We start from the raw sequence: 23,638 nt of genomic DNA, 5'->3' as shown, positions 1-23,638 counted from the left end.
GCAACACAGTCGTGATTTGAATTATTTTTTATTCTCCGAAATGGAACCATTGTACATTGTACAAACCATATCTACTGGATGGAATAAATAAGTGAAAAATTATACTGCTGTACAACACGCCAAAAAAAAAAAAATCTTAAGAGGAAAGAACCAAATCAAGGAACGGTGAAAGTAAGGTCTTCTATACCTCTAACCAGGTCCTTGGCGATAATGCACATTCCAAACCATGACATCACCCTGCAGAAGTGGCCGCTGGCCTTCCTGGCGATGGGTGTACGTGCCACTTCGTGGAATGTGTAGCCACAGCTCCCCCACTTTCAAGTGTGTTTTTTTTTTGGGGGGGGGGGTTAAGTTTGCCCTGGGAGCCCTTTAGGCCACGGGGCCTGCTGTCCACGAAAGGCAATTGCTTAGGACCCCCGCCCCTGACTGGGCTGGCTGAAAGGTCTTAGATTCTGTGGTAGGGGAGTGGGCAAGGGGCAGGGCGGGAGCAGCGGCTCCGGAGAGCGGGCTACGGCAGGGAAGGAAGCACATAGGATCCTGCAGTCTGACCATTCCGCGTGGAAGGCCTTCCCGGCCAGCGTGGAGGGCACAGCTGCTGGCGCTTTGCCTGGCACGGCCGTGGATGGGGCCACCTGGTCCCCACCGCTGGCCCATTCCTACCTTCAGGCACTTCAGAGAAAAACTAATGACAGCCTGGGTACGGTGAAAGTCACCACCCGCGTCCTGGACTGCGCCACTTCCCCTTGCTAGTCCAGGAAGAAGATGGCCCTGGCCATGCTCTCAGGGGTGTGTCGGCTTCCCTTCCAGCCGTCTGGGTTGTGACCTTCTCATTTTCCAAAAAAAAAAAAAAGGAAATAAATATCCTCATTTCATCTTTCATCAAAATGGAGTTTCACTGCAAAGAAAAACATTGCCCTAGCTCTATAGGATCTGGAGGTAAAACCGCCTTGACCTTGAGATCTGTCCAGAGGTCGCGTGTCTCCTCTGCCAAGATACACAGCAGTTCCCCCCAGAACTGACCGCCCGAGGGGCAAAGTGGAGAAGTACAAGGAGTATTTTTCCTTTAAGACAAAAACCTTTCGGCATTGTTAACTTCAACATTTAAGATTTTCAAAAGTTTTTTTTTTCCCTTATTTCAGGAGACATTTCGCATGAGGTATTTGAAATTCAGGAACATTTTGATTCTTCTTGAAGTGCAGGAAATAGATAAGCTCCCTTTAAAATTAAAAAAAAGAAAATCAGGAGCTTCACCCTCAGTAACTCTTAGAAAAATGGAACCTGGCAGCGGGAGAGAAAGAGCCACACACCAAAGGTGGTACCTGCATATGCACCAATTAGCAAAACAAAAACAAAAAACAGAACCCACAGGCCCTCTACCCCCACCCCCCTCCCCCAGTAACACAACAACTCAAAAGGGAGTTAGAACTCCAGTGCAGTAAAGAAAGCTTAGGAAAAGGCTTAAGGTCTGAGGAGTCTGTATGTTAATTAAAAGCAAACCAGGCCTCAGAACTGAACAGTCAGTGGTTAGTCCAGGGCCGTCTGTCTCCATCAGGTGCAAGACTCCCCGCCACGGAAGGCTGGGGAAGGAGAGATCAAGATTGGTTGCTCTGTTCTGGAGGGTGTGCAAATCTTTCCAGTTCCTTTGGGCCTGGTTTTGGGCCTTTAAGGCCCAATCATCAAGGCCCACTCCCCGACAGAGACAAAGTGGCAAGGCTGGGAATGAGGCTCCCAGCGCATGAGAACAGGACCCAGGAGCAAGCGGGCTTGCACGGATGCAATCTTGCCTGGGGGAGGGCGGGGGGGGGGTGAGGGCAGCAGGTCTCTGTGGATTTGAAATCCACCCAGCATCTGTCTCTGTGAGGAAGTTCAGCACCAGCCACCCCTGTGGCCCACTCCGCCGCCCCAGCCCTGCAGCATCTGACAGTCAGCCAGAGACGCCATTTTGTCTTCGGAGGCCTGGGAAAAAGCAGTGCTGGGTGATGGTGATGGTGGGGGAAGCAGGAACAGAATCTAAGGGCTTTGTGTGTCCTTCTGGGCTACCCCGGGCCTCTTGGGAGGAGGGCATGGCTTGGACCCAGGAGGTCAGTCCTTGGGGTCTGGGCCTCACCCCACCCAGGGCTAAGGGTGGGCCCCAGCACCACCCTCTGAAATCAAGCCAGCTGAGGGGCACCTGCTCCCCTGTGGCTCTAACCACAAGTGGGGGGAGGGGAGAGGGAGAGAGGAGAGGAATATGGCAGTGGCCGCCTCAACCAAGAGGAGGGGGCACTTTGCAAAAAGAGATGCAAAAAACCTAGAGAACATGCCAGAGGTCACCTCAAGGGCACAAGGCACAAAAAAAGAAAGCGGAAGGAATTGGTTGAACAGTGAAAAGCCCCGGATGAAAAGCGAATTCCTGATTGGTACCACCCTCACATAGCTTATATCGTTAAATAGAGACGGGGAGGGGATACAGCAGCAACACAAATGGAATCTTGGCTTCCGAGACAGTGTGCGGACGCTCCTGAGCCGTGGACCTGCCTCCACCGGGAGGCTCAAGTGTTCTGCTTCATAGCAGTTCTTCAGTGTCTTGAGAAGTTACGCCGTTCTAGGTTTTCTTGGATTTGCACTTGGTAAACTTGAAATGTTAGTAGTTCTGTCTGCACCCAAGAGGACTCACTCGGGCACCGTTGTTCTAGAATAAAACCTGCCGATGAACACGGACCAGAGGGTTCAACCCAGGGCCTACATCTCCTCCGAGTTCTGTTGACAAGCTTCCAGCTTCATCTTTTTAGAGGGTGGCACTCCTTCCAAATCCTGGGCAGGGGTTGCGGGGGAGAGAAGAGGGATACTTGTTAATAAAGGGGCCCAGGCTACTGGTTAGCTCAGGGAGGAACTGAGGGAGAACAGAGGTGGGGCTCTGAGCTTAGGCATAGACTACAGGAGGTCCCAGGTACCCAGAGGGGACCCACATGTCAAATTCCAAAGGACAACCTGGCCTTTAGATTTTTCTTTTTTTTTTTGCTAGTCCTGAGACTTGAACTCAGGGCCTAGGCACTGTCCCTGAGCTTCTTTTGCTCAAGGCTAGCACTCCACCACTTCTGGCCTTTTCTGTTTATTTGGTACCGAGGAATAGAACCCAGGGTTTCGTGCATGCAGGCAAGCACTCTACCACTGAGCCACATTCCCAGTCCCTGGGCTTTAGATTTCTGAGGATTTGTCTTTCTATCACCAAAGTTCTTGGCATCAACTTGGGGTCAGCAGTTCCAATTATCCAATGACAACACCAAACAGAGAATACCTTTAACCTCTACCGGGTGCCTGCCACCCTGGGCCCCCGGCTAGCTTCAGCCTCTGAGACCTGGCTACCTGAGAGACTGCGGATGTGTCTGCTGCCAGCCCCGACTCTGTGGATGGCTGCCGTTCTGCTTTCTCAGAGCTGCTTGAATTTTCCATCGAAGGCTGTGAATTCTGCTCCTCAGAAGCATCTGGGGGGCGGGGGGAAGCAAGATGAATAGAGATTTTTGGAGACGTGGCACAAGTATTAAGAACACTGGGCGGTTCTGTGGCCTGACTCTCCAGGCTAGTTGTTGTTGGAGGGGTGGGGGGGGAGGCGATGAGAAGTCTCCGGGTTTGTTACCAAGGCTGGTTTAAGCAGCCAGGCCACAAGTGGGCGGCAGGCCAATCCTGAATCTTCAACTCTCCCTTCCATCCTTACTATTTGCTCAGTGGAAGGGGGACCACTTTACAATGCTTCAAGTGCCCAGCGCCCTCTGCTGGGCACAATGTAGCTCAGCAATGGTGGCTATTGCCCTGGTTTCTGTCAGAGCAAGCTGAACCTTTGTAAACAGTTTTCTCAATAAAGTGAGTGCTTAGCCAGCCATGGTGGCTCATGCCTGTAATTGCAGCTACTCAGGAGTCTGAGATTGAAGCATCATGGTTCAAAGCCAGCCCTGGCAGGAAAGTCTGTAAGACTCTTGTCTTCGATTAACAAGCAAAAAGCTGGAAGTAGAGCTGTGGCTCAAGCGGTAGAGTGCCAGCCTTGTACAGAAAAGGCTGAGGGATGGCTCCCAGGCCCCAGGTTCAAGCCTAGTACCGGCAAAACAACAACAAAAATTTAAGCAATTTTAGTTGAGCCATAGTCTCAGCCCATTTTGCACTGGGTTTTTCTTCAGATACGACCCCCTTCTCTTTCTTTTTTTGTGTTTGAACTCAGGGCCTGGGTGCTGTCTCAGAGGGTCTTTTGCTCAAGACTAGCTCTCTATCACTTGACTCATAGCACCACTTCTGGCTGTTTTGGTACTTAGAGACTTTCCTGCCTAGGCTGGCTTTGAACCATGATCCTCAGATCTTTGCCTCCTCAGTAACTTGGATTACAGGCATGAGCCATGGGTGCCTGGCAGATAGGACCTCTCGATTTTGCCTGGGCTGGCCTTGGATTGAAATTCTATCTGTACCTCCTGAGTGGCTGGAATTACAGGCATGTGGCCCCATGCCTGGCCCAAATAAATATTTGAATGTGAATGTTCACAACAGCACTATTCAAAATAGCCCAAAGGTGGGCTGAATGGATAAACAGCACCCATGACTGGAGCACTCTCCCAGTCATAAGGACATATGCAAGCACTGGAGTGCAGAATGTGGGCGAACCGGACAATGTGAGGCTAAGCCTGAGACGTCAGACACAAACGAGAGCAGGCTGGATGGCACCACGTCTCCAAATTACTCCACACAGACAGGAAGCAGAGCCTTCGTGTTGGAGTGAGGTGGTGGATGAGTGAGGGACTGGGGAGTAGGCAGTTTGTTTGGGGGGCAAAGAAAGTGTTCTAGAACTAAAGAGGTGGTGGCACAACATTGCGAAGTTTCCAAGTGCCAATTGCTGTGCACTTGACAATGGTGATGGCATTTTCTCTTGTGGGTTCTGCGGAGCGAGCCTGGGTCCTCTCACAGGCTGAGCCTGGCTGGGCCTCATCAGAGTGGCTGTCTTCAGTGCACTTCACCTCCTCCCCACCTTTTGTGGGGTTTGCAGAGCCTAGGGGCTCCTGGAGCAGTGAGCTCTGAGCGTGTTGCTGCCGAAATGCACCCAGGGGAAATTTTATTTTCCTGGGGCCTAAATTTAGTCCAGGGAGTTGGCCATTATGTCATTCCCTGAACTCACTCAGTGGTAAACAAGTTCACGGCAAGGTCAGCAGCTGCAGCTGACGCACCTGTGCCCACCTGGGACCCTCACCTGTGCCCTCCGTGTGCCCAGGCAGGGGGATGTAGGTCGGGTCTAAGCCTGTGATGCGTGGGGGTGAGGTGGGGGGCTGTGCGGGCACCTAGGTATGAAGTGCGCTATGACATGCGGGCACTCCTCAAATATACTCCTGCATCTGAGATCTAATGGGCCAAGGGGCAAAGGGACCCCAAGTGCAGGAGAAACGAGGCATCAGCTAGACATTGCGAGGATGGAACAAAGCTGGGGCATGCCCACAGACGTGCCCACACCTGCCCTCAGCCTCAGAACCATGAGCGGCCCGGCCTCCTCCATGCGCCCACACCCCCCACCTCCAGCCTCCTTGCTGACGCTCCGCAGGATGGTGACTTCTATTTGCCTCATTTTAGAAACAAGGAAACAGGAGGTACACAGGGGGAGGTGGCCACCTGCCCAAGGCCACAAACCTAGGGATGCCATCCTGGCCCCCAGCCCAGGAAGCCTGGTTGCCAGGTCATGCAGCCTGCCAAGGGTTGAGAGAGAGCAGAGGGCAGACATCAGCAGCGTGCACTCTCCTCGGGGACATTGTTGCTATCACACAGGGTGTGTGTGGGGGTGTCGGCATCTAGTGGGAGGACCCCAAGGTTCTGAAAGCATCCTTTCCTGCAGGGACTCCCCTCCTCCACCCAGGGAAGTACTTGCGGAGACCAAGAACTGCTTCTATGCGCTTTAGTTCTGTGCACACATGTGTGCATGCACGTGTGTGTGTTGCTAGGAATGGAAGCCAGGCCTGGTGTAAGCTAGGCAAGCACCATGACCAAATAATTCTCCTGCAGGGCATAGGTCCTGTTAATACCTGGGCAAAGGTACAAAGAGATAGGTGTTGGAAACTCCCTAGTGGACTGAATATTTAAAAGAAAACAAAAATGGTGGTCAGGTGCTGGTGGCTCACACCTGCAATCTTAGCTGCTTGGAAGAAGACTGGAAGGCCCAGTGGTTCCAGGCCAGCAGGAGATGGGGATGGCAAAGTTCTAGAGACCTTGTCTCAACCAATAGCTAGGTACAGTACATAGGAGGATCATAATGAAGGCCTACCTAGGCAAAAGGCAGGACTTATCTTAAAAATAACCAGAAGCTGGACACCGGTGGCTCACACCTGCAATCCTAGCTACTCAGCAGGCTGACTTCAGAGGACTGTGGTTCAAAGCCAGGCCAGGCAGCAAAGTCTGTGAGATTCGTGCCTCTAATTAAATATACACAAAAAAGCTAGAAGTGGAGCTGTGGCTCAAGTGGCAGAGTGCTGGCTCTGAACATAAAAGCTCAGGGATACCACCCAGGCCCTGAGTTCAAGCCCCAGGACTGGCACAAAAATAAATCAAATCAATTAAAAAATAATCAGGGTCTGAGAATGTAGCTTAGTGGTAGAGTGCTTGGCCTAGCATGTGGGAAGCCGTGAAGCCCTCGGTTCAATTCCTCAGCACCACATAAACAAAAAGCTGGAAGTGGTGCTGTGGCTGAAGTGGTAGGAGTGCTAGGCTTGAGCAAAAGAAGCCAGGGACAGGGCTCAGGCTGAGTCCAAACCCCAGGACTGGAGAAAACAAAAAACAAACAAACAACAACAAAAAAAAACCAGAGCAGAAAAGGTCAGCAAGTGTGACTCAAGTGATACAATGCCTGTCTAACAAGCATGAAGCTCTTAGTTCAAACCCCAATATCAAAAAAAAAGAAAGATGGGCTGGGGATATAGCCTAGTGGCAAGAGTGCCTGCCTCGGATACACGAGGCCCTAGGTTCGATTCCCCAGCACCACATATACAGAAAACGGCCAGAAGCGGCGCTGTGGCTCAAGTGGCGGAGTGCTAGCCTTGAGCGGGAAGAAGCCAGGGACAGTGCTCAGGCCCTGAGTCCAAGGCCCAGGACTGGCCAAAAAAAAAAAAAAAGAAAGATGGGAACAAATGACCACCAGTGGGAAGTCCTGAGATCCGCCACTGCCTTAATGCCACACAACTGCAGGATGGGAGATGGCAGAGAAGGTAGGCAAACCTCACAGCCTGCCAGGAACACGTGAGTGCTTTAGTTTTTGTTAGCCTCACCCCAGCACTCTGCCACCAAGCTGGCCCTTTAGTCCTGAAAGTGTTCTAAAAGGGGCTGTTAAAACCTCATGGGGTACAGACTGACCCAATGCAGTGCTGCCTGCTGGGGAGATGAAGACAAACCTGGACTCCATGGTCTCACCACATTCCATGGCCTGATCCGAGGCTGGCAGCACTGGTTTGTAACGTGGCAGGAACGTTAAGGGTGGGGCTGGGGTGACCAGGCCTGCCTTTGTACTGTCCCCAGTCCCTTCCTGTCTTTCTCCACTTTCTGGGCATCACGGGGTGAGCAACCTCCACCACACACTCCCAGCCAGGGTGCGCTCACCTGGCCCACAAGCAATGGTCCTGGACAACTTTGAACTCCTGAAACCATAAGCCAATATAACTTTACCCTCCTTTTAAACTGTTTCAGGCAACAGGTCATGGAGATGAAAAGTCTAACGCAATTTTCTTAGGTGCAGCAACCGGATTGTGATTCTGTAAGGGGTTGTTCTTATTTTTAAAAGAGGCACGCAGCCCACGCCTATAATTCCCAGGCACAGGAGGGAGAAGAAGGGGGATGGATCATGAGTTCCACACAAATAAGCAAACAAGACATATGGAAGTGTTAAGGATGAAATGTCTTTAAGTTTACAACTTACTTTCAAATGGATATAGATATATATAGCAGAAGAAAGGGAGGGTGAAAACAGCCACCAAAGTAATAATGGTTCTAACTAGCAGGTACATAGGCACACATCAGGCTAGCCTTCCCTGTGTTTTTGTTTGTTTGTTTTTGGTCAGTCACAGGGCTTGAACTCAGGGCCTGGGCTAGCGCTCTACCACTTGAGCCACAGTGCCACCTCTGGTTTTCTGGTGGTTCACTGGAGATAAGAGTCTCATAGACTTTCCTGCCCGGGCTATCTTTGAACCAAGAGCCTCAGATCTCAGTCTCCTGAGTAGCTAGAATTACAGGCCTGAGTCACCAGTGCCAGGCTTTAGCTTCCCATTTTTTCATAGAGATCTCAATAAACAAAACCATGGACACACATTCAAATATCCATGAGCATGTTGTCATCATTTTTTCCCACTCACTCTGTTCCTGCTCTTGCCCTACTGCCACCCTCAGCACCCTGAACTACTGTGGTTTCCTCGCACAGGCCCAGCCCCTACCCAACCCTCCCCTCACAAGGCAACCTATCCACCCTACCTCCTCACATAGGCCCCACCTCCACCCTGGCCCTCCCCTCCCAAGGCCCCGCCTCCATCCTGGCCCTCCCAAGGCCCGCCCCCACTCTGGCCCTCCCCTCACAAGGCCCCACCCCCATCCTGGTCTCCCCTCACAAGGCCCCGCCCCCACCCTGGCCCTCTCCTCACAAGGCCCCGCCCCTACCCTGGCCCTCCCCTCACACAGGCCCCGCCTCCACCCTGGCCTTTCTGTCCTCTACTCTGTTTTTTGTTTTTTTTTTTGTTTTTTTGTTTTCTTTTGGCCAGTCCTGGGGCTTGGACTCAGGGCCTGAGCACTGTCCCTGGCTTCTTCCCGCTCAAGGCTAGCACTCTGCCACTTGAGCCACAGCGCCACTTCTGGCCGTTTTCTATATATGTGGTGGTGGGGAATCAAACCCAGGGCTTCATGTATACGAGGCAAGCACTCTTGCCACTAGGCCGTATCCCCAGCCCCTGTCCTCTACTCTGATTTCTTTAGCTGATGTCACTCAATGGCTGCTGCCTGCCTCACTCACCAGCCCAGGTAGGCATGGTGGCCTTACAAGCTCATCACACTGGAAGCCCAGGTTCCATTTTTCCCCTCTGACCATGTTACTTTTCTTTTCTTTTTAATTTTTATTTACTTAATTTATGTGGTACTGAGGAATTGAACCCAGGGCCTCATTTATGCTAGGCAAGCACTCTACCATTAAGCCACAGTCCCAGCCCTCATGTTACTTTTCTAGACTTCCATCTACTCTTCTCCCACCACCCCTAGCCTGATCCTACCTCAGGGTCGTTGTACTGCCTGTTCATCTGTCGGCAGTTCTCAACTGGGTTAGCTTTATCCATCCCCTCAGTTAGGATACATTCTCCAGGCCTTACTTCTCTTCTACTGTAACGGTATGGAGCTGGCACATGACAGGACCTCCCTAAATACCTGTCCTATGAACTGGCTTCAGGCTGGCTGGAGGGTGGCTCCTCTGTACCCCTACCCCAGAGGGTAGCATTGTACCTTCAGTCCCGGGGTGCTCCTTCCCATCGGCCTGCACCTCGTCTGCCTTGGCTTCGGTGCCATCGCTGGGCACCGCTGGGTTGGGCTCTGGAGCAGGACTGGAGTGGCTGCTGTTTTCCTGTTTGATGGGGGAGGCGTCCGCTATGGAGCTCTGGTTGCTGTTATCGTCTGCATGGGGGAAGAGAGCCCAGATGACATCGGCAGCAGCTAGGAAGCAGGGGTGAGGCGAGGCTCAGCCACCCCCTGTGCCTCAGTGTTCAGAGCCTCACAGGAAGCTCTCCCAGGAAGGAGCCAGTACACCACCTGGCTCCTGGCCGCTCAGGGCTGCCCTGCGCCCTGTGAGGCAAAGGACTCTGGGCACTGGCCTGTACATTCTCTGAACAGCTCACCATAAGGGGAGCAGGGTATCTAGAGGCCCACCATAGTTAAAAACCTCTAATTTGGGGTGAAAAAAAGCAAAAAAGTGTGTGCATGGGACCATGGAGCAATATGAAGAACAAACAAGATCCATGAAACCGAACATTCCTCCTGACTTTACCGAGCCTCTAGACTGACTTCAGTTACTAGAAAACAACAGGGGGAAGGTGACCACAGATTACAGAAACTTGAGAGAACAGAGTACTAAATATGACTTATGGAAATCATTTGGATCCCTCTTGGAATGTGCCAGCTGTAACGCATTGTGGAACAATTGGGGGATTTGCATATGGTCTGGGTTTTTAAAGCTATTAAGGAATTATTGTTAATTTTGTAAGAAGTGATAATGGCACAGCAGGCACAGAGAAATGCCACTGGTTGGCAGCGCATGCAGAAATGGATGGGTTGGGGCGGCCTCCAACATTGTGCTTCCAAGCACTGCAGACAACTCCATGCCCTGACCTCCACACACAGGGCTGCATATGGCCTCCTGTAAACTACGACAGTTAGAAAACTTCACGCACTAGAAAAAAAATGCATGTAGCAAATATGGCCTGGTATTTATAAAACTGCATTTACCCAAGTGGTGATTTACAAATTATCACTATCAAGCCTGGTGGCTCACGCCTGTAATCCTAACTACTCAGGAGGCTGAGATCTGAGGATCACAGGTCCATGCCAGCCTGGGCATGAAACTCCACGAGACTCTGATCTCCAAACTGGAAGTGGTGCTTTGGCTCAAAGTGGTACTAGCCTTATGGTACTAGCACAAAAGCTCAGGGACAGTGCCTAGGCCCAGAATTGAAGCCCCATGACCAACAATAACAACAAAACTTCACCATCATCTGAGGTTGTCTTTTCGGGTCACAGTGCACCGAGAGTCGAGGCTATTAGAACAATAGCCCCTCAACATTCCTGGGTTCCTACTCTATATCAGGCTCTGAGCAAAGGCATGTGTAGTTCCCCTTGTTCTTTGTTTTGGGGCAGTACTGGCACTTGAACTCAGGTATGAAAACACTGGCGACTGTCTCTCTAAGCCTCAGTTTCTTCATCTATAAAATAGAACCTTGCTGTTCACTTCAAACGAGGTCACATTGTGACACTTTCCTGAAGGGTATCCATTAAGACCAAGGCTTTTAAGCGGTTACTGAATTTTTACGGCAACACTTATGTAGTGGGTACTGCCATCCATGTTCCACAGATTGGAGGTGAAATGACTAGCCCATGATCAATGGTATAGCCTGGAGTGGTCGCCTGACCTCGATCCTACAGTGTCATTCCCTCATCCCCCCCAATCACCAGCCAGGCTGGCTTTCCCAAGCCCCATTACTGGCACACACATTAAATAAATAAATAAATAAAAACAAAGCACTTTAAGTCTGAATTTGTTTTCTGGCTTTCTGTAGGGTTGGCATAAGCAAGAGGGTCCACTGGGGCTGGCTGGAAGCTCCGTGTTTTGAGCTGGGCAGTTACATGAGTATATACAATCTGTGGACATGTCATGAAGCCACATGAAAAAGAAATCAACATCACCAAGGAGGAGACCCCAGGCCACAAACTAAATCATGTCACCAGACTAGACTTCACAGATAGGACATGAGTTACAACTGTGTGTGTATGTCGGGTGGGGTGGTGGGTTAATACATGCTTGGCTTTTTTTGCTCAAGGCTGGGGCTCTACTACTTGAGCCACACCTCCATTTTCAGCATTTGGCAATTAACTGGAGATAAAAGTCTCATAAACTTCCTGCCTGGGCTGGCTTTGAACTCTGATCCTCATAACTCAGCCTCTTGCGTAGCCACTGGCACCTATGGCTCTCAGGCTACAGTTTTGAAATCAAGGCTGAAAAGGAAGCAAGGTAGTCATGAATGGAATTGCCAGGCAGCACTGCCGAGATTAGCTAGAATTCAGAACCCAGTCTGGAGTGTTGCAGAAGCAGAGCAAAACAGAAATGGAAATAGAAAATATAGTCACTGGTCTGGTATCCCAGCCTAGGAAGAAAAAAGAAACATATACCCTCAAAACCCCTCTTGGGCACACAGGGCCAGTGGAAATGTCTGTGAAGCTTTGTCCTGAGTGAAGAGAGAGTCTTGTATTTATATCCCTGGTTTACTCTGTATTTTTTGGCCTGGTGCACTGGGGTAAACAAACTTCCTCTCCTTCACGGAAGCCTTCTCCTTGGCACAGAGGCATCTCGGTCTTGCCCAGCCCTCCTACCCCTTGCCTGGAATGTGAACAAACCTGCTGGCGAAACAAAAACACAACTGAGTGCTTCGCAAAGCCTGGGCGTGCGTGCGGAGGCGGAGGCTTTTCTGCGGGGAGCTCACCGTGCATGTCCATCATCCCTGGAGACGAGCTGTCCTCCGGAGTGGTCACTTCCGAGCCACATTTCTCGTCTTTGCCTTTCTTCTTATTCTTGTTTTTCTGGAGGGGAAAGTGAGAGCTGAAACCAAGTCACTAAGTTGTGAGTCCGAGCCCTGGGGAGCGGTAGGAATGTTGGATTCTATCTGGTCAACTTGGAGCCCCCAAGTCTGGGCAGCAAGGGGCTGTGCTCTGGACCTTACCCTTACGCTGGAACTGGCGTCTGGCTTTTTTTTTTTTTTTTTCTGGCTGTCATCTCAGATACTTAGGAGGCAAAGATTTGGGGCTGGCCCAGATGCAGCACCCTGGAGCTACTCCTGCCTGTGTGGGGGGCTGTCACCTGTGGGCCTGCACGCAGCGGGCTGGCAGAACAGCTTCTTCTCCAGGGAAAGTGCTGGAAAAGGTGGGCTCACTGACCATGCTGAGGCACAGGGCAGGCAGGTAGGCCCTGAGAAAGCTCCAGCACCTCGGGCCCTCTGGGGCTGCCTTGTTCCAAGTGTTGTGAAGGAAAGAAAACCCAAAGAGGTGGGGGATAAAGGAGATGCTTTTGGTGCCATTCTATTTTTATCTTTTTTTTTCCATCAGTGCTAAGAATCATACCCAAAGCAAGCACTGCACCAGAGCCGCAGGCTCCTATTTTACCACAGTAAAAAAGCATGTTAGAAACCACTGATCTCCATTAACTACTCAGGAGGCTGAGATCTGAGCAATGTAGTTCAAAGCTAGACCAGGCAGAAAAACCCGAGAGATTTTTTTTTACCTCCAATAACCAGCAAAAAGCCCCAAGTGGAGCTGTGGCTAGAATGTCAGTGGTAGAATGTCAGCCTTGCACAAAAAAAGCTAAGGGACAAGTGGGGTACCAGTGTCTCACGCCTATAATCCTAGCTATTCAGGAGGCTGAGATCTAAGGACTGCAGTTCAAAGCCATCCTGGGCAGAAAAGTCTATTGAAACTCTTACCTCCAATAAACTATTCAGTACAAGCTGGAAGTGGCTCTGTGGATTAAGTGGTAGAACACTAGCCTTGAATACAGAGGCTCAGGGACAGCACTTGGGCCTAGAGTTCAAACCCCACAACTGACAAAAAAAAAAAAAAGAAAGAAAGAAAGAAAGAAACTAAGGGACGGCACCTCAGCCCTGAGCTCAAGGCCTAGAACCTGCACCAATTTTTAAAAAATAATTCATTAAAAAAAATTAAGGGAGATGGGGGGGGTGGTGGCTAGGAATGTGGCCTAGTGGTAGAGCACTTGCCTAGCATGCAAAAAGCCCTGGATTTGATTCCTTAGCACCACATATATAGAAAAGGCCAGAAGTGGCAATGTGGCTCAAGTGGCAGAGTGCTAGGCTTGAGCAAAAAGAAGCCAGGGACAGTGCTCAGGCCCTGAGTTCAAGCCCTAGGACTGGGGAAAAAAAAGAAAAATTAAGGGCTGGGATGTAGCTCAGTGGCAAAGCACTTGCCTAGCAAGTGCAACATTCTGGCTTCAATTCCCAGTACCAAAAAAAAAAAGACAAAAAAATCAGAGCTCTAATTTTTTTTTTTTTTGGGGGCTAGTGGCCCTGAGATTTGAACTCATGGCCTCCCACTTGCTAGGCAGGCATTGTAACACTTGAGCCACACCTCCAGCCTCTATTTTTTTTTTTTGAATAGTGTCACTGTATAGTAGTAACTGGGTACTTTCTAAAACAACAAAAGGTTGCCATTCCACAAGACAGATTCCAGCCCCAATCTTCACAGGTTCTAAATCAGCTATCTGGGGACAGGGGCCAGGCAGCTGCATTTTTTTTTTTTTTTTTTTTGGCCAATCCTGGGGCTTGGACTCAGGGCCTGAGCACTGTCCCTAGCTTCTTTTTGCTCAAGGCTAGCACTCTGCCACTTGAGCTACAGTGCCCCCTCTGGCCATTTTCTGTATATGTGGTGCTGGGGAATTGAATCCAGGGCCTCATGTATAGGAGGCGAGCACTCTTGCCACTAGGCCATATCCCCAGCCCCAGGCAGCTGCATTTTAAAGACTGAGCTGGGCAGGGATCCATGGACTTAGGGCAGGGGAAGGAAGGGATGGGCAAAATGGGAGTACTGCACACCATGGCTCAGAGATGAGAGGAATCAGCACCTCCAGAGTGGTGCCCTCTCCAGGTGACAGACTGCATTTGCTCAGGACAGAAATGCCACCAACCAGTTTACGGGCTCCCTGCACAGAATAGGAGCAGAAGCCCTGCACGGTAAGGTGGCCTGCGGCTCCATCAGGGCTGGCCTGTCTGACTCCAGCCTGCTGCTGCCTGGCCTTCTGATAGCCCATCTATTACATTTTCTCCTTGGTCATATTCCATTTGGCACCTTCCTCATGTCTGTTTCATGCTATTCTATAATTATCTTCCCCAACAAGATTAGAAATTCCTTGAGAGCAGGGACCACATCTTCTCCAATGCAACAGGCATTTCTCTACCACCTAATGATGTGTGAGGCCCAAGCCAGGAGCTAGCAGCCAGGGGCAGAGCTGCCCTGATCGCCCATGAGCCTCAGAGGGACCAAGGCTCTGTTCCTCTGCAGGGAACAGCCTTGGTGGCTGCAGGTACCCGGACATAACAGCAAAGCCTCAGTTCTCACCCTTGCCAGGCCAGCCAGCTTGTAACAAATCTCACAGTCTTCGCCCTGCTTGGAGCCCCAAGACTTGTTAGGCCAGAAAGTGAAGATGGTGGAGACGGCCACTCTAGCTCCCTCTAGTGGATGAAGCCAGTAAAGCCCTGCATTTCTCTCAGTGCCCCTCCCAGTGCCCAGGCTCCCCTGCCTCCCTGCCTCACCCTACTCATGAGGTCACCTGTCACCCTCAACCATCAGAAGGCTGTGTCACAGCCGGGTGACCCTGGGAAAGTGGCTTTACCCTTTTGAGCCTGTGTCCTCCCTTGATCCTTGAGGAGAGATCTAAAAAAGATAACTCCACAGGTGCAGTATGAGAAGTGGGTAGCTCTGTGAGGCTGAACCCAGGGCTGGGTGGACGTCAGTGCTCAAGACCAGAGCCACAGTAACTGGACTAGGTATGTTCCCAGAGGCAAACCCAGGCCTCAGCACAGAAGACAGCACTTACACCCCTCTGAGGGCTGGACTATGAGGGGGTTGGGACACAGGTCCCCAGTCTAAACCCAATCTGGGTCCTGGTGCCCCCCCCCGGGTCCCATGGCAGTGGATGGCAGCAGGTGGCATACTCCCTTCTGTGGGTGGCCCCACCACAGGGGACCAGCCCCACACTCACATCATCAACCTTCGGCTCCGTCACAGGGACCCACTTGTAGATCCTCAGGGATGTGTCACCAACAGTCACCCACTTCTTCTCCCTGCAGAGAATGAGGAAGAGCCTGTGACAGGCTGCAGGGCTCAGCAATCTTGCTCCCTGAGGACAGCACTGGTCACAGCTCCAATGTGGTGGCCAGGGCTGAGAGAACAAGCTCTGAGCCCCAAAGCAGGTGGGACCCATGCCCTGCCCTTGCCAGCTGGGCCTCTAGACAAGCCACCTGCTGCCTGTCTGAAAGGAGACCCATCGCTGGGGGAAGCAGGCAGAGCCCAGCCTTGGGGAGAGGACCCACCCCTACCCCTTAGTCCAGAACTCCTGGTACCCAGTATGCACTTGCATTCTGCACTCTGGGAGGACAGGCTCTGGGCCCCCAGCTGTGAGAGGCAGGCTTACGGATGAGCAGAAAATTACACGCTGCGAGAAGGAAAGGTGGGGGGACTGGTTTTCATTCAAGATAATAATTATTGCTCACTCCACCCTACTGCTCTGCCCCAAGTCACCAGCACCTTGTAGCTGATTGCCATGGCCACCACACTTGCATCAGACTCCATCAGGCCCTCAACACCCAGAGTCCACGCACCCGAGGAATCAGGGCTTGGGGAGACCTCGCCCCACTATGCCATCTCTGGGAGCCTGGCTAGTTCATGCCCTGACACAGAGGCACACCACAGGGGCTACCAAGGCCCCAACCTCCTGACCCAACAAGTTCCATCCTGCTGGAATACAGAACTCCAAGTGGCACCTTTTTTGGCTTCTCCATCCAAACTTATCCTGGGGTCTTCCTCTCTGTGGGTGTGCGGCCCTCCCATACCACTGGCACCGCACAGCACCTTACCTGTCACAAGACTTTTAGGGGCCCGAGCACACTCAGAAACAGCTAACCCGAACCACACACCTCCACTCAAACTACCTACTCAGGTCCACATGTTCCTGCCAAAGAAGCAATGGCTCCCAGAGGCCATTCCTGGGGCCTTCCTGGACTCAGTGCAACTCCGACTTCTATATACCCTATGTGGCAGCAGTCACCTTCCCACCTGGCAGATACAGACACCAAGGCACGTGGAGGTGAACTCATCTTCCCCAGAATTGGAATCCAAACCTTTGATTCTGCGTTTCATTTGTTGGGGACCCTGTCAGGCCCCACCCCTTCCCCTTTTAGAAGAGAAAGAATGACTTCAGTCAAGGCAAGTGGTGAAGGAGTCCGGTGTCTTTCCCACCCCATTCACTGGAGGTAGGTGCACAGGCCCCACCCCAGGCCTTCACCACCTCCACTCATAATCAGCAGTGGCGGGAGAGGACAGCCCAGCAACCCGCAGTGCAGCAATCATTGCGGCCATGAACCCGGGGCCCACCGCACGCCGGGCCCCACAGCAAGCCTGTCATAAGCAGGCCCTCTCAGGAATTCCCAAAGGGCCAAGGGAGGGCCCACTATCATCCATGGATAGATTTTGAAGGGGGAGGTCCAAGGAAGCTGTATCAATAGGTGACAAAGCAGAGACTGGGTTCAGGTGCTGACCCCAGAGTTCACCAGCGATTCTACTGCCTGAGAAAACTATGGGTTCATTCTAAAGAGCGTCAGGTAACAGAAGCTGGACAAACAAGCCCAGACTGTTAGAATCCCACACAAATGGCCCAGGCCACTCCCTGCTCCCTTCGCCTGGGCCTGGGGAAACCAACAAATTCAAGACTTCTATGTGCAAAGCTCTGGACTTTTCAGGGACACCAGCAAGATGTCTGAAGTTCCTGGGAGCTTCAGGCACTGAAAGCCAGCCATGAGCTGAATGAAGTCGGCTTCTCACAGATTCTTCTACCTGCGCTAGCCCATCTTTCAATGGAATCATCCCAAGTCACCCCAGGGATAGGACATGATCTTCAGGATTTTTTTTTTTCTTGCCCGTCATGGGGCTTGAACTCAGGGCTTAGCCTCTGTCCCTGAGCTCTTTCTGGTTAAGGTTAGCGCTCTACTACTTTGAGTGGTGGTCAACACGTCTGGTGGTCAACAGGAGATAAAAGTCTCATAGACTTTCCTGCCCAGGCTGGCTTTGAACCATGATCCTCAGATCTCAGCCTCCCGAGGACTTAGGATTACAGGCCTGAGCCACCAGCACACTGCCTTCAGGGGCATTCTTGTGAACACAGAAGGGGCTGCAGGCCAAAGGCAAGGGTGTTTTTAAGATGACCTTGGAACTGACCTCTGACTGACTTGGTCAGTGGCCTCCTGGGGAGAGGCCGGGTTGGATGGAAGGCATTGAGGGAGTTCTGGGATGGCAGATATCAAGCCAGCACATGGGCTCAGGGGGACAGGCGAGGTTTCTTTCCCACACTGCACCCCCGCCTCCCGGCCTTCAACCCAGAACATAGCTGCTCCTGTGGGGCGGCTCCCATTACCTTACAGTGAGGGCAACAAACACAGCCCACAGGGATGTTTGCTCTGACCAATGCACTACTTTAAAAAATTTGATTTGATTGCCAACTTGAAGAAAGAAAAAAAAACCCCACATAAAAAGCCAATCTGGGCCACCATGCCCTGAGGAATGACGGCTGGCCACAGATGGCACGCATGGCTCCCTGGAAACACTCCTCCTGCAGCCTGTAGGCAACTGGGGCTGTACCCCAACATAGCTCTGAAGCAGCGCAGGGCAACCCCTGAGCCCTTCCGTCTCGATGGCCCCTTCATAGCCAGCGTGGCTTCAGCACATCCTCCTATCAGACTTCCTGGATGAAAGGAGGTCCCAGATGAAGGAACATAGCCCAAACATTCCTCCCCAGCATGGGCTCCTATACAGGCTACACATACCCAACCTAGCTTCCCCAGGCAAAGGCCAGTCTCCAGTGCTCTCCTGTGCCTGGGTCCCAGGGCTAGCCCAGGTGACTGACCATCTGGGTGTCCTCCAGCACCGTCTCTTGGACAGAGTCCCTCACTTCCTATTCACTGTGGTCTATACTCCCTGACACTGTAGCAGGAGACCCACACTCAGGGCTGGCCTCATTCTACAGACTGAGGCCCACGTTAACCTGCACATGCCTGGCAGGAAGGTGCCTAAGACAACACCCTGGAGCGGCCCAGGTGGGGCCCACTGTGCAGATCACCACCTTTCCCTGGGAGCAGACCCCTTTGCTCACAGCAAGTAACTGGTGGAACCCTAGTCCAAGGGCTTGGGGGGGGGGTGTCCCATTTTGTGCTTATTAGAAGCTTATTACCCACCTAATGACTCCCCTCTCCTGCCCTTCCCCACCCACACTGAACCCAGTTTCCCACACAAGGACCCACCATTTTGTTTCCCTTCAGCCATCTTCTAGCAGCCTCACTCTACCAGCCTGCCTTGCCAGGACACCAGACTGAAAGGAGGGGAGAAGCGGCCAGCAGTCAGAGACAGGGACCACAGCTCCATGCTGGCTTGCTGCTGATGGGCTAGGGGAAGGGGTGATTTGGGGAACCACTGGGGAACACCTTAGATTGACATTTCTTCTGAGCTGATATAAGGGCCCAGACACCTCAGATCTCCCCTGAATAAAATATAGGACACCTAGTTACATTTGAATGTCAGGCTAAAGGATTAATGTTTTGGTATAAGTATGTCTCAGACATCACAGGGATATACATATACATACACTGAGAAACTTCTTTTGTTGTTGGTGGTGGTGCTGGGGATTGAACCCAGGGGCTTCCTTGTACAAGTTCAACTTGTGTTCTACCACTGAGCTGAATTCTCAGCAGACACATTTATTTTTAAAAATCACTTCATTATGTATCTGAAATTCAAATTTAACTGGGTGTTCTGTGTTTTTATTTGCTAAATCTGGCAACCCTATGTCCCAGCCCGTGATGAGATGCGTGGTTGGTGGCCACAGTTAATAAACAACCCCAAAGCCTACAGGGCTGGCGGGAAGACCCAAAGACATAGCAAGGCATGGGGGGTGGGGGTGGGGGATGTAGGATGGCTGGAGAAACCAGGCAGTAAAACTACACTTTTTGTTTACAGGGGAGCAAAAACAACACACAAACAAAACAAGGCAATTTTCTACATCTACCTTACAATAAAAACATGTATAAGCACTCCTGAGCACTTTATAGGCCTGACCTTAACCAGCCCCTCATCAGCTCTTGGAGGAGAGGGGTCTGCATAGCCCCTCTTCCCCCTACCAGGGTTAGAGCAGTCAGTGACTTTTATGTTTCACCCAAGGTCCCAATGCAGAGGTAAAATGGAAGTCCAACTTCTTGGTTGGGACAGACGTCTTAGGATGGACAGCACTGCTTCCCAAAACAGAGAGGAAGGCAAACCAAGGCCCACCCCAGCCCGAGGTCTGGCCCACAGCAGGCTGGCCAGGATGGCAGCCCCGGGTGGGGCGCAGGGTGGAAAGCCCCATCTGTTCTCCTTGGGAGCAGCTGGCAGCCCCGGGCCCAGCTGTCAGGGCCTGGCTAGGAACCTGGGTCAGGAGAATTCACCGCACCTCCAGGAGCAGAGAAAGGCAGCTTGCAGGGGAGGGTGACAGACACAGGGGCCTGACACCAGTTCTTTCTTTGCAGAGCTCTGGGGGCAGGGAGGGGGGGGGAGATTCTCCGTCCAGCCTGGCCACTGGGAGTCCCACAGGAGCAGGGCTAGGGGCTTGTTTTCGTGTGTGTGTGTGTGTTGGCCTACAGCTGTTTCTGCCATTTTTAAAGGGTTCCAATTGGACCACTGGACACCCCGCAGGACGGGAGCTCAACTTTGGAAAGCCTCCTCTTCTCACGGTGGTGAAAATTCTTTGTCCCGTTGGAGCCAAACCCGGCCCACGGCCGGGCATCCGGCCATCCGCGGATGGCCCTTTCCATAGGAGGCCCGGGAGCACGTGGACTTTATTGATTTTCCCCTCGCCTTTTTTTGTTGTTGTTGGGTTTGACTCAGAAAGGACAGCTAACTTGTGACACCGCCAGGCCGGGGTCTGGCAGTCGGTGGGTTTTAGAGCCCCAGGCGTGATTCAAGAAACGACTCCCACCGCCCCCCAAACCGCGGCGGTGCGCTGCGCGGTGGGGCCTGGCCTGGACCGAGGCTCTAAATAAAAGGGCCAGGGCGGAGGACACCGTCGCGGCTGCTCCCCACTCCCTCCCCAGCCCGGCGAAGCCGTGGGAAAAAAAAGAGAATAAAGTTGAAATCCAGGAGCGGAGTGGGGAGTTTTCAACAAGTCCGAGCAGACCCCGCGATCGGCGTGCGCCCGGGGCCTGGCCCTGGAGCCGCTTCCGAGCGAGACCCCCGCGGAGGCCGGGTCGAGGCTCCGAGCTCCACGCTACCGCCAGGCCACGCGGGGCCCGGGCTGGAGATGCGTGGAAACCACGCAGCCCCCCCCCCCTCCCCAGCCGGTCCCCCCACCCCCGGCAGGGAACAAAAACAACGGAAACGCGATCTCCAGCTCGGGAAGCGGCGGCCGCGGCCCAGGATGGGTTCGTGGCTCCGAATATCCGTCGGCCCGCGCCGGGTGGCTCGTGAGTGCCCCTCGCCCCGCGCCCGCCCGCGCCGCCGCCTCCCGGCGCTCGCCCCCATCTTCCTTCCTCGCCGAGAGCCCTCGCTCCAGGCAGCCCAAAGCGCTAAATTTAAACGGCTGGCGCTCGGCAAACTCCGCAGACTCGAGGGCGCCGGGCCTGGGAGGCGGGGAAGGCGGGCGGCCGGCGCGGGCCGAGGCCGGGGCCGGGGCGCGCGGGGAGGCGGCGGTGGCCCGTTCCGTGCCGGCACAATGGAGCTCGTGCTCTGCCCGCCGCCGCCAGCCCCGCGGCCCCGGCGCGCGGGAAGCCGCTTTCATGTGACTTGCACAAAACGAAATGGCTTCTGGGGCCGGCCTCGACCCCCCCCCCCGCCGCCCCCTCCCGAGCGCCGCGCGCCGCGGCCAGGGCTCGTCCGCCGCCGCGCCGGCCGCCCCGGCTCCGGGCGCCCCCGCCGCCTCCGGGCTCCGGGCACCGCCGCGCCAGGTGGGCGCCGGCGCGAGCGCACCTGGGCGGCCGCGGGCCCCCGCCCCGCGCAGGTGACCCGGCGGCCCGCGCGCCGTCCGCTCGTCCTCGCCAACTCCGGGCCCCGCGGCGCTGCGTCCCGGGCTCCGGGGCTCGCGCTGGCCGCGGCGCCGAGCGGCCGGCGGAGCGGGGCGGACGAGTCGGCGCCGCGGCTTACCATTTGCGCACTTTCTCGATAGCCGCCATGACCCTCTTGATATCATCTTTGGCCCGGCTCCTGGTCTCGGCTCGAACCGACCTGCCCGACATGGTTCTGGCGGGGAGAGAGCTGGGGAGCGCGCCCGCCGGTCCTGCTCGGCTCCGCGGCGGCCACGCTCGCTCGCGCCCGCCCGCCGCCCGCTCTCACACACAGACACAGACACAGACACACACAGGCACAGACACGGGCACAGGCACAGACAGGGGCACAGGCACAGGCACAGGCACGGGCGCGGGCACGGGCGCACACGCGCGCGCGCACACACACGCACACAAAGCCCGGTGCCGCCGCGCGCCCGGGGCCCAGTGCGCAAGCGCCGGGCGCCAGCTGCACCGAGCCAGGCGGAGCAGCGCCGCCGCCGCCGCCGCCGCCGCCGCTAGCGCTGCGGCCTCCGGGCGCCGCGGGCCCCGCCGCCGCGCTCCGGGCCAGGGGCGTCAGGACAGCCGGGCGCCGGCGCGCGGAGGGCGCCGGCGCGCGGAGGGGGCAGGTGCCGCGTGACCCTCCCCACCCTCCCTGGGACCGCAGGGTGGGCGCCCTCCCTCCCCCGGAGCCCCTCGGCGGCCGGGTCCTGCCCCGGGCTCGTGGCGGCCGCAGTTTCTTGGGGGCCCCTGACTTCTCTGAGTCGGAGGCGGCGACTTGCCACGCGAGAGAAGAGTTGGGGGGCTCGCATCGCAGCGGGTCTTCGGCCCGGCCTAAGGGCACGAGCCAGGGGGTCTCCTCACCCTGCCCCGACCCCTCGGGAAATTCGGGTCCGGAAGATGCCAGAGTCCAGGGATCTGCCGCGCCCCGCCCCTCCACGGTTACGTCCCAGCCAGGTGAGGGGCCTCGCCGGGTGTCTCAGGACCCCAACTTAGCCTTAAGCCGCTCCTGCTGGCGGTGCCTGCGGCCCAGACCAGGTGCTGCCAGGGCAGCAATGGCCCAGCAGGTATAATGGACCTATATTTATATATTTATCATTGCATTTTTAAATATTTATGCATAGTATACATATGCAGATTATACAATATAGAATATGCATTCATATACACACGCTATGTATTGTATAATACACAATTTTATATAATTTAAAACAGGATGATACTATGTCAAAAATCCAAATAACAGATGAATGGATGTGTCTACCCACAGGATGGAATATTACTCAGCCACAAAAAAGAATGAATACGTGCTGAAAGAGTCAAAGAGTCAATTTGCTTGAAAGAATGCTAAATTACCACTGGTGGGCAAAGGGTGTATCGTTCCACTTACATGAGCTATCAAAGCTATTTAGATCTGTAGAGACCAACCTCTATCAGAGGTTGCTAGGAACTTAGAGAAAGGGTTTTTGGGGTTTTTTTTTTTGTTGTTTTTTTTTGCCAGTCCTGGGGCTTGAACTCAGGGCCTGAGCACTGCCTTTGGCTTCTTTTTGCTCAAGGCTAGCACTCCACCACGTGGGCGACAGCGCCACCTCTGGCTTATTCTATAGTTGCTGAGGAATCAAACCCAGGGCTTCATGCATGTGAAGCAAGTACTTTACCACTAGGCCATATTCCCAGCCCCAAGAGAAAGGTTATTTTCTTCAGTAATAATATAAAGTTTAGATAAATGTCCCTGAATTGTACACTTTAAAATGGTTACAACAGTCACTGGCTCATGCCTGTAATACTAGCTACTGAGGAGGCTGAAATCTGAGGATCATTTTTCAAAGACTTCTGGGACAGAAACATCTGACTTGGGGTGGGGGGGCACTGGTCCTGGAGCTTGAACTCAGAGCCCAGGCCTGAGCCTCTTTGTCCCTGAGCCTCTTTGTGCTCAAGGCTAGCACTCTTACTATTTGAGGCACAGCACCATTTTCCAGCTTTTTCTGAATAGTTTTTTGGAGATAAGACATCAGTTTTATGTTGCATGAACTTGACCTCCATAAAAAGAAATCCGAATATCCAGCTACTCA

At 53.5% G+C, this 23,638-nt stretch overlaps 1 protein-coding gene across 1 annotated transcript; it reads right to left on the bottom strand.

Annotated features, from left to right (window-relative positions):
* Window positions 1-12: 12 nt before the first annotated feature.
* Bcl7a (BAF chromatin remodeling complex subunit BCL7A) lies at window positions 13-21,900 on the bottom strand. Its single transcript, XM_048343010.1, has 6 exons — window positions 21,667-21,900; window positions 15,491-15,572; window positions 12,210-12,306; window positions 9,466-9,633; window positions 3,346-3,464; window positions 13-2,793 (listed from the first exon to the last, which is right to left on the bottom strand). The coding sequence occupies exons 1-6, from the start codon at window positions 21,756-21,758 to the stop codon at window positions 2,722-2,724; spliced, it is 630 nt and encodes a 209-aa protein (XP_048198967.1). The 5' UTR covers window positions 21,759-21,900; the 3' UTR covers window positions 13-2,721.
* Window positions 21,901-23,638: the final 1,738 nt, after the last annotated feature.

Source organism: Perognathus longimembris, chromosome 3 (assembly GCF_023159225.1).
Source record: "Perognathus longimembris pacificus isolate PPM17 chromosome 3, ASM2315922v1, whole genome shotgun sequence".
Classification (NCBI taxonomy): Eukaryota; Metazoa; Chordata; class Mammalia; order Rodentia; family Heteromyidae; genus Perognathus; species Perognathus longimembris.
The sequence above is the reverse complement of the archived record's forward strand: the minus strand, read 5'-3'. Positions and strand labels throughout refer to the sequence as shown.

What these genes read in the sequence shown, in the direction of transcription:
- Bcl7a (XM_048343010.1), bottom strand. Translation starts at nt 21,758, where the DNA reads ATGTCGGGCAGGTCGGTTCGAGCCGAGACCAGGAGCCGGGCCAAAGAT. An exon ending in CGGAGCCGAAGGTTGATGAT is followed by an intron (nt 12,307 to 15,490) that starts GTGAGTGTGGGG and finishes TTTCCCCTCCAG; the next exon opens with AAAAACAAGAATAAGAAGAA. An exon ending in ACACATCCGCAGTCTCTCAG is followed by an intron (nt 2,794 to 3,345) that starts GTAGCCAGGTCT and finishes ACCCCTGCCCAG; the next exon opens with GATTTGGAAGGAGTGCCACC.